Source organism: Ictalurus punctatus, chromosome 23 (assembly GCF_001660625.3).
Source record: "Ictalurus punctatus breed USDA103 chromosome 23, Coco_2.0, whole genome shotgun sequence".
Classification (NCBI taxonomy): Eukaryota; Metazoa; Chordata; class Actinopteri; order Siluriformes; family Ictaluridae; genus Ictalurus; species Ictalurus punctatus.
The window spans coordinates 7357501-7373966 of record NC_030438.2 but is presented as its reverse complement, the minus strand read 5'-3'; the positions used below and the strand labels follow the sequence as shown (position 1 = coordinate 7373966).

Below are 16466 nucleotides of genomic sequence, written 5' to 3'. Positions count from 1 at the left end.
CCCCCCTGGCCCTTGTCTTAAGACGACGGTGTTAAAAAGTGCACATGTCAGCATATGAGCCCAGGTCACAGCAGCGGACCTTCAATCCAGGGTGACATAAAGAGAAGGAGGAGGGCAGGGGACGAGAGCTGTAATCGGATCATTGGCTAAAACGAGTTGAGTCGATGCAATCAATAGAAACTGCGCATGCAGCAAAGAGGCTTTAATGGGCCTTAATCTGCGTTAGGTATTACAGACAGGAAGTCAGAGGACTGGAGCTGTGGAGAGGATTCATCCCTTCCAGTGAGGGACAATATGTTCCTCAACGTATTCAGTCTCTGAACGAGGCACTGACATGTCTGATAGGAGAGCAGCTCCATCTCTGGGCTGGTTTGGCCTCATCACAGCTTGGGGGTAATGAAACATTAAATGTAAATGTCCTGAAGCCTGGCTTAATCATAATTTGAGCTGGGGTTAAACTTGGTGCTGATTACATATTGCGCTCGGGGAGGTTTTTTTTTTCCGGTATCAGAAAAGGTGCCGGTTTGAAATTCTTCCTTCAACTGCTATATATTTTAAATAATATAACCCGACTGTGTAACCTAGATTGAATTTCATCATGATTATTATCATGATTATTATTCTCCCGTAGCATCTAATCTTAGTCATGACCTTGCTGTTCGTCTCCGGATATCTGTGCCGTCACTGCTACGGTGCTTGGCTCATCAATACCTTTAAAGGAAAAAATCACAAACATTTCACGTGTGATTATGTGAGCAATATGTGATCACACGTGAAAGTGCATTTCAACATGGTATGCCCTGAAATAGCACAATATGAAATCATGCGCGGAAAAGAATTATGCGTGTGAGAATATTGCGTGAAAATTAATGAATTGTGTGAAATAAACACATGAAAGTAAGCAAATCATGCATAAGAATCAGATGTGGAAATTGAATCGTGGGCTTAGTGGTTAGCACGTTCGCCTCACACCGCCAGGGTCCGGGCTCGATTCCCGCGGCTCTGTGTGTGTGGAGTTTGCATGTTCTCCCCGTGCTGCGGGGGTTTCCTCCGGGTACTCCGGTTTCCTCCCCCAGTCCAAAGACATGCATGGTAGGCTGACTGTCGTGTCCAAATTGTCCGTAGTGTGTGAATGTGTGTGTGATTGTGTGCACTGTGATGGACTGGCACCCTGTCCAGGGTGTACCCCGCCTTGTGCCCGATGCTCCCTGGGATAGGCTCCAGGTTTCCTGTGACCCTGAAAAGGAGTAAGCGGTTGAAGATGGATGGATGGATGTCTAAGGGTTCAGATGTAAAAATAAATTAATCATGCATAAGAATCACATGTTAAATGAATCATATGTAAGAATCACATCTGAAAATAAATGAGACATGTGTAAGAATGAATGTAAGGATCAGATTTAACAAAAATAATAATAATTGTTATTAATGTTATTATTATAAACAAATCACTTGTAAGAATCAGATGTGAAAAGAAATGAATCAAGTGTAAGAATCAAATGTGAAAATGAATCGTGTAAGAATCAAATGTGAAAAGAAATGAATCATGTGTAAGAATCAAATGTGAAAGGAAATGAATCATGTGTAAGATGTAGATGCGACAATAAATTAATCATGTGTAAGAATTAGATGTGAAAAGAAATTAATCATGTGTAAGATGCAGATGCAACAATAAATGAATCATGTGTAAGAATTAGATGTGAAAAGAAATGAATCGTGTAAGAATCACATCTGAAAATAAATGAGTCATGTGTAAGAATGAATGTAAGGATCAGATGTAACAATAATAATAATAATAATAATAATAATTGTAATTTTATTATTATTATTATAAACAAATCACTTGTAAGAATCAGATGTGAAAAGAAATAAATCATGTGTAAGAATCAAATATGAAAAGAAATTAATCATGTGTAAGAATCAAATGTGAAATTAAGTGAATCGTGTGTAAGAATCACACATGAAAATAAACGAACCTTGTGTAAAATCAAGTAAAAAATAAATGAATCAGGTGATTGTTCATATGTGAATTCAATGTGACTTCTCCGCACTGATAAAAACATGTAGATCGATAAACATATTTATAATTCACACACTTTGCCTCTACTCCATCACACCCACCCCTTTGATTTTCAAAATGTCATCTACGACTGACTCAAAGCCAGTTCTCAAAGTTCGCCCGACTTTCAACTCCATTAATGACTTTTCACTTCTTTCAACTTTTTTCTTTTTCTTGCTTGAGGGAAAGCAGAAATGATAAATCCCTCAGCTCCTCGCTGAAAAACTGTGTTTACTTCAGTTAGCTGTAATTATACATTGCCTCGTACATTCTCTCCGTTCGAGAATATCACCACCCCTCCCCTCTGTGTGGCGTTTTTCCTTTACTGACTGTTATTAATGAAATTTTCCTAACACATAATGATAGAGCGTTTTCTATATATAGATAATGATATCCATTAAAAGCTCATTGTAGGCCAATATAGCTTTGATAACACAATAAGATCCACCTTCAAAACATCACATTATCATCGTTACAGATCTGACGAGGAACTCCGGTTACAGTTTTGGACGTTTTGTGTTCCGGAGGCCATTTTAAAGCTGAGAGCAACATGATTGATATTTGATATTATATTTATATATTTTACATATTTACACAAAATCAAAGTTGGCCAGTTTGTATGAGTCGGTGCCCACTGTTGCTTCAGATTCCTGTTTTTGACCGGAACCCGATCGGATCTTCTGTCATAGAACCGAAGTTCTATGTCCGCCTCAGAGTTTGACCTCAGTGTTGTGCATTCTGATATGCTTTCCTGCTCACCGCAGCAGTAAAGACTTGTTCTCCTCTGACCTCTCTCTCATCAACAAGGCGTTTCTGCCTGCAGAACTGGATGTTTTTTGTTTTTTGCACCGTTCTGCGTAAAAATCCCAGGAGAAATCCCAGCAAAATACACAAACCTGGCAACAGCAACCATGATGAAAATGTTCTGGGTTTTTCCCCATGACGTCAATGTTTGACGTGAACATGAACTGAAGCTCTTGAGCGCTTGATCATTGTATGAATGAGCAGGTTCCTAATGATGTGTTCCTAATAAAGTGCACAGTGAGTGTATAGTTCGTCTTTTTTTAAACCAATTTAACTTTATAATATGGGCATATACGCAAAATACTCGGGCTTAATAGTGAACAAAGAACCATTAAAGGATATAAAAGTGGTTACGATGACTAAGAGTTCCTTTGCTCTTACAAAAGTGAGAAAAGCTAGCGAGACGCAGAGAGACAACTGAAATTAAATCTCCATTTGCATATTCCAGCTTTGTCTTGTGAGTGAAACGGGTAATTTAGAGGCAGTGCTGTGAGGCCTATTAATAGCACCATCAGTGTTGTTCGAACTCCAAAAAAGTAGCAGAGAAAAACACAGTGTGGGATGCGAAAGTGGAATCAGACGGGCGTTTAAGCCAATGTGTAGAGGAGGACAGAGTTCATCTCAGTTTGAAGCTTGCTTAGTGCAATTACAACCTACGAGTATGACACCAAAACAGAGAAAAAGACTTTCCTCCTAGTCAGAGGAACATAATCACGTTCACGACCTTCTGCTTGGACAACAAGGGTCTGGTTCATGATTAAAGATTAGAGCTTATTAGCATTCAATCAACTATTCAGTCACATGACATGTAGACCTTCAATATTTGACTCCATTTAGTGACTCCGTTTGGAGTTAAACGATTCGTTCGACTAATTTGTGTGTTATTTAATAAAGTGCTTGCATTCCCAGTTTAGAATTATTTCTCACATCCAACACACACTACTATATTCTCCAGCTTGGTCCAAATATTCCCAAACGTCACGCATACCGAACTCGCTGAATCAACTGATACGCTGGACGAAAGAGTCATGAGTCTTGACAGAAAGGATTCAAAGGGTGCAGGTACGGGTTCAGTGTGAATCGATAAGCAAGTGCAAGGTCACAATTCATCATATTTGATAAACACCAACATACAACTTTTTTAAAAAAAAAAAAAAAAACAGTTACATCAGAAGGATTTGAAAGAGTCAGTTTTGGACGTATGAAAATGTAGTGTTTTGGTTATGCACTGCAAAAAAAAAAAAAAGATATTTGTTATATAAAAATCTCAGATGATAAGTCCATTAAACCTATTTCAAGACAATTTTATTAATTTCAAGCTTAAAATGGTCTTCTATTCTATTGGCAGATAAATATGCTTCTGAAATGATGAAAAAGAAGCAGAATTTCAAACTTGAAATGAGTAACAAATATCTATAAACAGGCTTAATAATGATTTTTCATGACAGGCTACCAGAGTATGTGTTGAAAAACACTGAACCTTTCCTTCCTTATATTTACATGCATATTTATTATAGAAGTGGAAAAAAAATCACTTGAATTGTCCCTTGGACTCTCGCTCAGGTCAAAAGACAATGGCGCCATCTGGTGTGTTGAAGTTGTACTGCGTTAATGCAGGAGTCGACATGGATCTACAAACTAATATATATTGTACAAGTCCAGCTGTATTATAAACTGTGTGCAGGACAATTCCATCCACACCCAAAAGAATTCTGACCAATCCTGCACGACCTTGAATCTCACCTGCTACCACATGAATTCTTACTAATCCTGCCTGCTCCAGCAGAAACTTTGACGAGTCCTGCCCACTTCCTTGAAGGAATTCTGACCAATCATGCCTGTGGATTAAGGGATTCTGATCAATCTTACCCACTTCCAAAGGAATTCTAGCAATCCTACCTACTCCCACAGGAATTCTTAACAACCATGCCTGCTCCTACTCCAAATCTTCAAATAAACACCCTCCACCAAAGGAAATCTGACCAATAACACCCTCCACCAAAGGAAATCTGACCAATAACACCCTCCACCAAAGGAAATCTGATCAAACCCACCCTCTCCCAAAAGAATTCTTACCAATCCCACCCTCCACCAAAGGAAATCTGACCAATCCCACCCTCTCCTAAAGGAAATCTGACCAATCCCACCCTCTCCTAAAGGAAAACTGACCAATAACACCCTCTCCTAAAGGCAATCTCACCAATAACACCCTCCTCCAAAGGAAATCTGACCAATCCCACCCTCTCCTAAAGGAAATCGGACCAATCCCACCCTCTCCCTAAGCAAATCTGACCAATCCCACCCTCTCCTAAAGGAAATCTGACCAATCCCACCCTCTCTCAAAGGAATTCTTACCAAACCCACCCTCTCCAAAAAGAATTCTTACCAATCCCACCCTCTTCCAAAAGGAGTTCTTACCAAACCCACTCTCTCCCAAAGGAATTCTGACCAATCCATCCCTATCCCAAAGGAATCGAAATAAATAAATAAATAAATAAATCCCACCCGCTCCAGCAGGAATTCTGACCAATCCCATTTTCTCCCAAAGAAATGCTCACTAATCCCACCTAGTACTGAAGAATTTCTAATAAATCTCATCCACTCTCAAAGAATATCAACCAATCTTGCCCTCTCCTATTTTTGTTTGCACCTTCCGACGATATTTTATAACAAACTTAATTTTCCCCAAAACACGAACAGATGAGTAATTTAAACCACACTGACCCTGACAGGATAAAGCAGTTACGGAATATAAATGAACGAACAAATTTGTCAGATCCTTGCCTGATGCACGCCTCTAACATGAAGGAAAAACTGCCAGTAACTTCAATCGGGCCTGAGCAATGAAATTATTCGCTGCTGCAGTCATTTACATCGATCATATTGCCCAAAGCTGCAGATTTTCATATCACAACCCCAGCAGTTAAATATTTCATCAGGACAGCATGAAGTGTTTAATGATGCCATGAGTGTCTGCGAAGTTGTGGCACTGACACATATTTCAGTTTCAATAAATCTATATTTATTTTTAAAATCAGATTAATTAATCACATCATAATGCAATCAGCATTAGCATCATTACGAAGCATCGATTTACAGAAACCCATACAAACATGGCCACAAATCAAACACACGGGGAGGAAGAGGAGGATGAGGAAAAGGAAGAGAAGGAAGAGGTGCTTCTTGGTGCAGGGGTTGACATCCTTCTGCTCCGTCCAGAAGGTGAATCCGGCCGTTGAAGTGACTGAGGTGCTGCATTTTACAACACAGAGAGCGAGACAGAGATAGATAGATAGAAAGATAGACAGACAGACAGAACCTTACTGGACCTATGAAGAAGGCAGCTTGTAATGAAGAAACAGGAAATGCCAGATGTGAGCTGCGCTATAACACTCACAGATGTTGCTGAGGATCGGGGGCCACCAGCGACCGGCCATTTCCACTCTTCCCTAACTTCAACCCAGAGCAATGCGTTTTGATCTAATCATTCATCATAATCAAGTCCTAGATAGATTTTACTTAATATTTTGCATGTCCTCAATATAAATGCTCAATATATATTTGATATAGGTTCAAAATTCGTCCCCCCCCAAAAAAAAAAAAAAAAAAAAAAAAAACCACCCATAATTCTCATGCAACATGACTAATTTTGTACTAATAAAAAAAATAATAAAATTAACGTAGGGCATCCAACTTTATATTAAGTGAAAACTCAAAACCATGGAATCGCATCAACATGGATGTTTATTCAGTTAGACACCTAGAGGACAAAAGTGTCACTGCGTTCGGGGACAAAAACCCCCATGGCGAAAGCTCGACGTGGACAAGGCTGCTTCGTTCAGCGGTCCTCCTTAAACAAATGCACTTCTGGGTGACAATTACAGAAATTAAATGAATGGAGGAGGGACGGGGAGAAAAAAAAAAAAAAAAAAAAGATTAACATGTGGCGTTCCACTAAACTGCATAATTATTTTATAGTAGTACACAAATGGAGGGAGGGAAGGAGGGTGCAGGGGTGATGAAAAAAACGGACATTATTCCAACTCGTCCAACTCGCGCTTCAATTCAGTCGGGTAGGAAGAAAAGAAAAGAAACGGGGGGGAAAAAGCGCTTTCTTTTCCTCGGTACTGAAACGGAGGATCACAAAGCATCAGAGATTCAAGTGCAGATGTACAGATTTGCTGTTACACACTTTCCGTTTTTTTCCCCTCTGAAAGCACGTGTTCGTGCAGAACCCAAACAACAACAACAAAAAAATAATGAATATAATAAACAGAAAAGACCTACAAATACAAATAAGTTGGGTGAAATCCTCGAAACCAACTAGCCAGGTTAGTCAGTTAATACCAAACAGGAGTCCGGTGCGAGTTAATTAAGGGTGTCGGTAAGAAGCTTTATAGAAGGACTGAAAGTGCTTAAAGATACAGTTTACGTGATCAATGCTGCTTTCTTTTGCGTTTGTTTTTTTTGTTTTTTTGTCATGAGAATAAGGGCAGATGCATCAAAAATCGCCAGTCCGTGGTCATCGTCATGGTGTTAAAGTGTTCGTACATGGTCTTCAGCAGAAAATAGAGCAGAACCCTCGTTCTTCCTCTGTGGTTAGGCAATAATTCAAAAGGTTCTACATTATTAGTGTTGAAGTTCTAGCAGAACAGATGTCTGGAAGGTTACTGTTTATTTCGAGTTCGCTCCTGCAAAACAGAAGAGAGAAAAAGAAAAACGTTAGACAACAAATGTAAGTCGATTTTAAAAATATAAATAAATAAATGAAATGCTTTCTAGATTGTACAGTGAGGCGAAAGGCGAAGCGACGTCGCCCACGACGTGACAAACGGGGACTCGTAATCACAGCCTCACTGAGAGAGGGAGAGAGAGAGGAGGGGTGTTGTTCAGACTGTACACAAGTTTCTGACGAGGCAAAAAACGGCAACAGGAAACGCGAACCGTGGTGCGTTTCCATCCGCTACACTTACGCAAGAGAGACCTTAACAACTGTTGTGAAGATTCAGTAAGTGAAGAATAAAACTCCGAGGCATGCGGTTATAGGGAAATAATCAGCGACGGGGTGGTGTGATGAAGTGGCGTCACTGCTATACATCAAAGTCGATTATTTTCCTCGAACAGCACATCCTGAAGTCTTTTTATATTAAAAGTACTTAAAGTAAAACATCTTTTTCGTTCGTTCTGACGGAAACACGGTACGGGTTTTATGTTTTATTAAAGCGTCAATTTGTTATTCTGAACCCCGCTAATGAGAGAAACACGCGGACACTGAAGACTTCAGGAGATGAAGTGTGATCATCGTTAGTGTGATCCAGACTATCAGTGTGTGTGTGTGAGACCAGGATGCCCGTCTCGCGCTGCAGGTCACTAATATGAAGTGGACAGCTGAGAATAAAACCCATCAACCCTTCTGACAGCTCGGCTTCAGGCCTGAAATATTCATGACCCAATAACATGGGGCAGATTATCCATCACGGGGGTGTGGGGAAAAGCTGCGTCAGCGGAGGGAGAGGGGGAGAGAGAGAGAGAGAGAGAGAGAGAGAGAGGGAGAGAGAGAGAGAGAGAAAGAGACAGAGCTCTCGTCACTCTTCCTTCTCCGACGTTAGCACCGGGAGCACACTCAGCGCCGTAATAATGAATATTTCACTCAAGCGTTTTAACAGCTAACGAAGCACATGTCAATACCTGAAGCTTTGTTGATCAATCCTTCATAAAATCAGTGACGTAGCACTAGAATTACGCTTATTACAGAATTCAATGACAGACAAATCATTTCTTCATCAGTGCATTATGTATACGAACAGCCGTGTTTTATAATCCAAAACATTATTACTTAAACTAACCCTAATCCCACTCCCGATTGGCCGGGGTCGATATGAGTGACAGTCGAGAGAGTGAGTACAGTATGCCCCTCCCACCCAGACAAGCACGGCCAACTTCGCTCTCTTGGACTTCCTGGCTACGGAGTTTTAATACCTTTACGAAGACGACGTTCATTATTACTTATTTATAAACATAAATAAAAATATATAAATTCTGGCATATAACACAATAAAAGCACGATTTACTCTGGAATGTTCTTTGAATACTAATATTTAACGGGGGTTAAATAAGGAATAAAATCTTAGTTTTTTTTATTTTTTTTTATTCGTCTTGGATACGACAGCAATTTTTAGCCATATTTAACTGCGAAACTGGTTCCTGTGAACTATGCTCGCTTCTTTCCCAGGACTGCCCCAAAGTGCTGACACTGGAGACTCCTTCCGTAAACATCCCTGTGAACGGACTACAGAAACGATAACCAGGATGCTAAAATCAAACTGTGATTTGCAGCTGGAACGACTGTTGTTAATCGACACCTCCCAACCAATCGGAACCGAGAATGAGACAGCGCCGTGATGTATCCGAAACATTTGTCCGAGTAATAAAAAAAACAGTCTCTGGTTTACGCAGGGGATTGTTCAGGAAGGAGAACAGCGAGATACAGTTACATCAACAAGGCGTATATCGTATCATATTCCACCAAGAGGAAAACATATACATAATCAGTAAAAGCCAAAATGCAGAACGTTCTTGTGACCATCATATCCTGTGGGCAACGACCGTGGATCTGTGCCAAAGCTAAACAAATATAAATATACCATCTCGCAAACAAACACAATCTGCTTTGCAAAAGGAAATCTCGCCTCTCAAATAAACAAAACGATTTTCTCACAAATGCAGCTAAGCAACTTCCTCTTCCAAACCAACAGATTAAGTAGAGTGCAGTAAATAGTGTTAAAAAAAATAAATAAAAAAAAATTCATCCTGAAATAAGGTCTGTGATTATTACAAATACTGCATATAGAACCAAATAAAATGAAGTTCATTTTAGATTCCTGCACAAGATCTAGCCATGCAATGCTCCATCAGCAATGCTCCAACATCATGAACAATGCTCCAACATCATAAACGCTCCATTATCGTCATCAACGCTAAATTATCATCATCAACGCTCCATCATCATCAACACTCCATCATCATCATCATAAACAACGCTCCATCATCAACGCTCCATTATCATCAACACTCCATCATCATCAACGCTCCATCATCATCATCAACGCTCCAACATCATCAACGCTCCATCATCATCATCAAAGCTCCATCTTCATCAACTCTCCATCATCATCGCTCCATCATCAACATCATCAATGCTCCATCATCATCATCAACGCTCCATCATCATCAACGCTCAATCATCATCAACACTCCATCATCATCAACGCTCCATCATCATCATCATCATCAACGCTCAATCATCATCAACACTCCATCATCATCATCATCATCATCAACGCTCCATCATCATCATCATAAACAACGCTCCATCATCATCATCAACGCTCCATCATCATCATCATCATCATCATCAACGCTCCATCATCATCAACACTCCATCATCATCATCATCATCAACGCTCCATCATCATCATCAACGCTCCATCATCAACGCTCCATCATCATCATCATCATCATCAACGCTCCAACATCATCAACGCTCCATCATCATCATCATCATCAACGCTCCAAAATCATCATTATAAACAACGCTCCATCATCATCAACGCTCCATCATCATCATAAACAATGCTCCATTATGATCGCTCCATCATCATCAACGCTCCAACATCATAAACAACGCTCCATCATCATCAACGCTCCATCATTATCAACACTCCATCATCATCATCATCATCATCATGAACAACGCTCCATCATCATCAACGCTCCATCATCATCAACGCTCCATCATCATCATCAACGCCCCATCATCAACGCTCCATCATCATCATCATCAATGCTCCATCATCATCATCATCGCTCCATCATCATCATCATCATCAACGCTCCATCATCATCATCAACGCTCCATCATCATCATCATCATCATCAACGCTCCCTCATCATCAACAATCCATCATCATCATCATCAATGCTCCATCATCATCAACGCTCCATCATCAACGCCCCATCATCATCAACGCCATCATCATAATCAACGCTCCATCATCATCATCATCATCAACGCTCCATCATCATCATCAATACTCCATCATCAACGCTCCAACATCATCATCATAAACAACGCTCCATCATCATCATCAACGCTCCAACATCATCATCATCATCATCATCATCGCTCCCTCATCATCATCAACGCTCCATCAGCAACGCTCCATCATAATTATCATCATCATCATCGCTCCATCATCATCAACGCTCCATCATCATCATCATCAACGCTCCATCATCATAATCATCAACGCTCCATCATCATAATCATCAACGCTCCATCATCATAATCATCAACGCTCCATCATCATCAACGCTCCATCTTCATCAACTCTCCATCATCGCTCCATCATCATCAACGCTCCATCATCAACATCATCAACACTCCATCATCATCATCAACGCTCCATCATCATCATCAACGCTCCATCATCATCATCAACGCTCCATCATCATCATCAACGCTCCATCATCATCAACGCTCCATCATCATCAGCGCTCCATCATCAACGCTCCATCATCATCATCAACACTCCATCATCATCATCAACAACGCTCCATCATCATCATCAACACTCCATCATCATCATCAACAACGCTCCATCATCATCATCAACGCTCCATCATCATCATCAACGCTCCATCAACGCTCCATCATCATCGCGCCATCATCAAGAACGCTCCATCATCATCAACGCTCCATCATCATCAATGCTCCATCATCAGCAACGCTCCATCATCATCATCATCATCATCATCAACGCTCCATCATCATTAACGCTCCATCATCATCAACGCTCCATCATCATCAACGCTCCATCATCATCAACGCTCCATCATCATCAACGCTCCATCATCATCAACGCTCCATCATCAACGCTCCATCATCATCAACGCTCCATCATCAACGCTCCATCATCATCAACGCTCCATCATCAACGCTCCATCATCAACGCTCCATCATAATCAAAGCTCCATCATCAACGCTCCATCATAATCAAAGCTCCATCATCAACGCTCCATCATAATCAAAGCTCCATCATCAATGCTCCATCATCATCAACGCTCCATCATCATCATCAACGCTCCATCATAATCAAAGCTCCATCATCAAAGCTCCATCATCATCAACGCTCCATCATCATCAATGCTCTATCATCATCATCATCATCAACGCTCCATCATCATCATCATCATCAAAGCTCCATCATCATCATCATCATCATCAACGCTCCATCATCATCAACGCTCCATCATCACCATCATCAACGCTCCATCATCATCAATGCTCCATCATCAGCAACGCTCCATCATCATCGCGCCATCATCATCGTGCCATCATCAAGAACGCTCCATCATCATCAACGCTTCATCATCATCAACGCTCCATCATCAGCAACGCTCCATCATCATCAACGCTCCATCATCAACGCTCCATCATCATCATCAACGCTCCATCATCATCATCAACGCTCCATCATCATCATCAAAGCTCCATCATCATCAACGCTCCATCATCATCAACACTCCATCATCATCGCGCCATCATCAAGAACGCTCCATCATCATCAATGCTCCATCATCATCAATGCTCCATCATCATCAACGCTCCATCATCATCATCATCACTCCATCATCATCAACGCTTCATCATCATCAATGCTCCATCATCAGCAACGCTCCATCATCATCGCGCCATCATCATCGTGCCATCATCAAGAACGCTCCATCATCATCAATGCTTCATCATCATCATCATCAGCAACGCTCCATCATCATCATCATCATCATCATCATCAACGCTCCATCATCATCAACGCTCCATCATCATCAACGCTCCATCATCATCATCATCATCATCATCATCGCTCCATCATCATCATCACTCCATCATCAACGCTCCATCATCATCAACGCTCCATCATCATCATCGCTCCATCATCACTCCATCATCATCAACGCTCCATCATCATCATCATCATCATCGCTCCATCATCATCATCATCATCATCATCACTCCATCATCATCATCATCATCATCATCACTCCATCATCATCAACGCTCCATCATCATCATCATCATCGCTCCATCATCATCATCATCATCGCTCCATCACCATCATCATCGCTCCATCATCATCATCATCATCACTCCATCATCAACACTCCATCATCATCATCATCATCATCAACGCTCCATCATCAACGCTCCATCATCATCATCATCATCATCATCATCATCAACGCTCCATCATCATCAACGCTCCATCATCATCAACGCTCCATCATCATCAACGCTCCATCATCATCATCGCGCCATCATCATCATCATCATCATCGATCCATCATCAAAAACGATCCATCATCATCAACACTCCTCCATCATCAACACTCCTCCATCATCAACACTCCTCCATCATCAACACTCCTCCATCATCAACACTCCTCCATCATCAACACTCCATCATCATCATCAACGCTCCATCATCGCGCCATCATCATCGCGCCATCATCATCGCGCCATCATCATCGCGCCATCATCAACGCTCCATCATCTTTATTTTTCTCTCTCTCTCTCTCATATATATATATATATATATATATATATAATGTTTCCTTTTCCCCCTTCTTGTTCTTGGCAGTAGCTACTGTTATTGTTTATGCGTAACTCCTTGGGATTATAGACGATGTATTGTACATATATGACTGACAGCTGTATCTACGCACTCTGCATAAAAATTTAAATAAAAAATTTATTAAAAAAAAAAAATTCAAAAACACTATTTAGTGCACTCTATTGTGGTGTAATGTAATGCAAATTGTAAATTGACCCATAGCGCCATCTGTTGGTTTGGAAGAGGACGTAGCATAGCTGCATTTGTGAGAAAATCACTTTCTGTCCGTTTGAGAGTCGAGTTTTCCTTTTGCAAAGCAGAATGTGTTCGTTTGTGAAATGGTATACTCACATTTGTTTACTTTTGGCACAAATTTAACTCCATAAATGACGAATAAAACACTCACACACATGATCATGTGGTCTGTCCAGGCTTTAATTGGCCTGAACAAACTATAAAAAGGAAAAAAAAATAAAAAGAAATAAAATCTACTCCTTATTTTTATATTTATATATTTATATATTTATATATATATATATATATATATATATATATATATATATATATATATATATATATATATATATACACACACACATCTCAAATCCAAAAAACGCTAGCAAAGCACGAGCAGAGCTGAGGTTAGCAGAAGATAACGAGTCTGTATTAACGCACTTACCTAGCTATGAATCTAGCTATAAATTAGTATATTTTATACAACTGCACTGTTGGAAATGAACGAAATCTGATTGGTCAGAAGGTGTGGATTCATTTCCTATAACAGCACCTCTGATCCAGATCATAAGTCATACAAATCACAGGTTTATGCTAATACATTATTGTTTCTATAGTAACAAGGTACAGTGGACGCTCCACATAAACAAGACTGTTTATCTAAATCGGGCCAGGTTAGACCACATCGAAAAACCTGATGGCCAGTCCACCAGACACAAAATACTAAATTTGAAAAACATAAGAAAGACCATATAAGGCATGACTGGACAAAACCAGTGGACGAATCACGTCGTTGGATGTTGTTTTTGTCATTCTGAAACGCCCGAGCCAAAATCTGTCGTTGAAATGATTTGGCATAATGACCTTCCAGAACTGTCCCACACCGTTCCGTTCTCAAATATCAGACATCCGCGTCCGATCACATGTATCGTCTGATATATATCAGACGCTCCATCCGTTTGCATTGATATTTTGCACCGTTTATGGAAGGAGTCTCCAGTATCAGTGCTTTGTAACAGGTAAAGGTGAAACTTTTTACCCACAACGTTTTCGGGACGCTTTGCGGTTTCTGTGGAACATGACTAGCTGTGTTTTAACGTCTTAATAACTTCAAGAAAGAAAAAAACAAAACAAAACAAACACATGCGCACACACACACACACACACACACACACACAGAGGTTGACGAGGAAATGACAGATTTTATATTTATATATATATATATATATATATATATATATATATATATATATATATATATATATATAATATATATATATCATATTATATTATATATAATGTATGTGTGTGTGTGTATATATTTATATATATATATATATATATATATATATATATATATATATATATATATATATATATATACACACACACACATACACACACACACACACATATATACACACGTATACATATATACACACACACACACACACACACAGCTGCTATAACGTAAAATGAGATCAGGGACTAATCGTTGGAAAATTGCTATAGTATAAAAGGAATAAAACACTTGTATAGGAAAAATTCCTCACGTTATCTTCCACTTTGTAGCCTCGTCATTTTGGTTTCTTGGATACCGAAACAACCCTAAGTCACGTTTCAGACTTAAATAAATAAATAAATAAATAAATAAATAAATAAATAAATAAATAATCCTTTAGGGGGGATGAGGGGGATGGGAAATGGGGGGGTCCAGTCACTGGCCTCTGAAATGGATGTCCTTTAATTACTATCCATGCAATCCAGCCACAATTTTAACCAACCCTGGATGGAAATCAGACGAAACCCGATTCTCCAAAGTGCTGACCTCGCATGAACAGAGACAGTAAATGGTTGCGTAACCTTCACTATTGATTTAGTATCATCATTTTTTCATTACGCTCCGAGCCAAACTCTGTGCACAATGGTGATTAAAAGTTGAAACCTCGGTTCTTCCCGGAGCGTAATCCGATCTAACCATTAAAGTCTAATTTAACCTCATACTTTGAAATGCAGGGGAGGGGACATATAAAAAAAAAATTAAAATAAAAAAAAAAAGCGAAGTATTTTTGCTTTGATATTTCCTAATGTCTGTCTTTGAAGCATGTGCACTGGAAAATCTCTCATTTGTTTTGTTTTTCAATCAAAAGCACCATCGTTCTGTAAGTACTAAACACTCGGACATGCTTACCCTTCGTATGGCTTCCTCTTCCTCCTGGCGTTTTTCGTAATGTGCAAAATCGTCAAAGATCGAGGTGGTATGCTTGAAAGTGGCGATAATTTTAAGCACTTGCTTGGCCTTTTCCAGAGGCACCTCCTGAGTGTCCCTGGAGTTGGTGACCGGCTTGTTGTCGTTGTTCTCCAGGCGGATGTGCCGCAGCTGGTTGTTGGGCACGTCCTTGACGAAGATCCACTTGACCTCGAACTTGCCCTTCCACTTGTCCTGAGACCAGACGCCTGCGTACGCATTGTAGTCCACGGGCGACTTCATCTCGGCCACGCCGCAGAAGTGGCCGCTGCCGTTGACGCTGAAGAGAAGGTAGAGCGGGCCCTTGGCAGCCAGCGAGCGGTACGCTGCATCCAGACGCTTGTTGCCGTGCTCCGTGCTGCACCAGATCGAGTACTTGATGGAACGGTGGATGTCGTCCTCGGAGTAGCTCTTAATGATGAACACGCGTCCGTGCTTCACGTTCCAG

General features: G+C 40.3%; 1 protein-coding gene across 1 annotated transcript in view; it reads right to left on the bottom strand.

Annotated features, from left to right (window-relative positions):
• Positions 1-5862: 5862 nt before the first annotated feature.
• ythdf3 (YTH N6-methyladenosine RNA binding protein F3) overlaps positions 5863-16466 on the bottom strand; it is a 15160-nt gene continuing 4556 nt past the window's right edge. Inside the window, exons 4-5 of the mRNA XM_017453742.3 lie at positions 15962-16466; positions 5863-7554 (exon numbers count right to left, since the gene is read on the bottom strand). The exon at positions 15962-16466 is cut by the window's right edge and continues 1142 nt beyond it. Coding sequence (XP_017309231.1) covers positions 7531-7554; positions 15962-16466 — 529 coding nt within the window. The 3' untranslated portion in view covers positions 5863-7530. The remainder of the gene's footprint in view (positions 7555-15961) is intronic.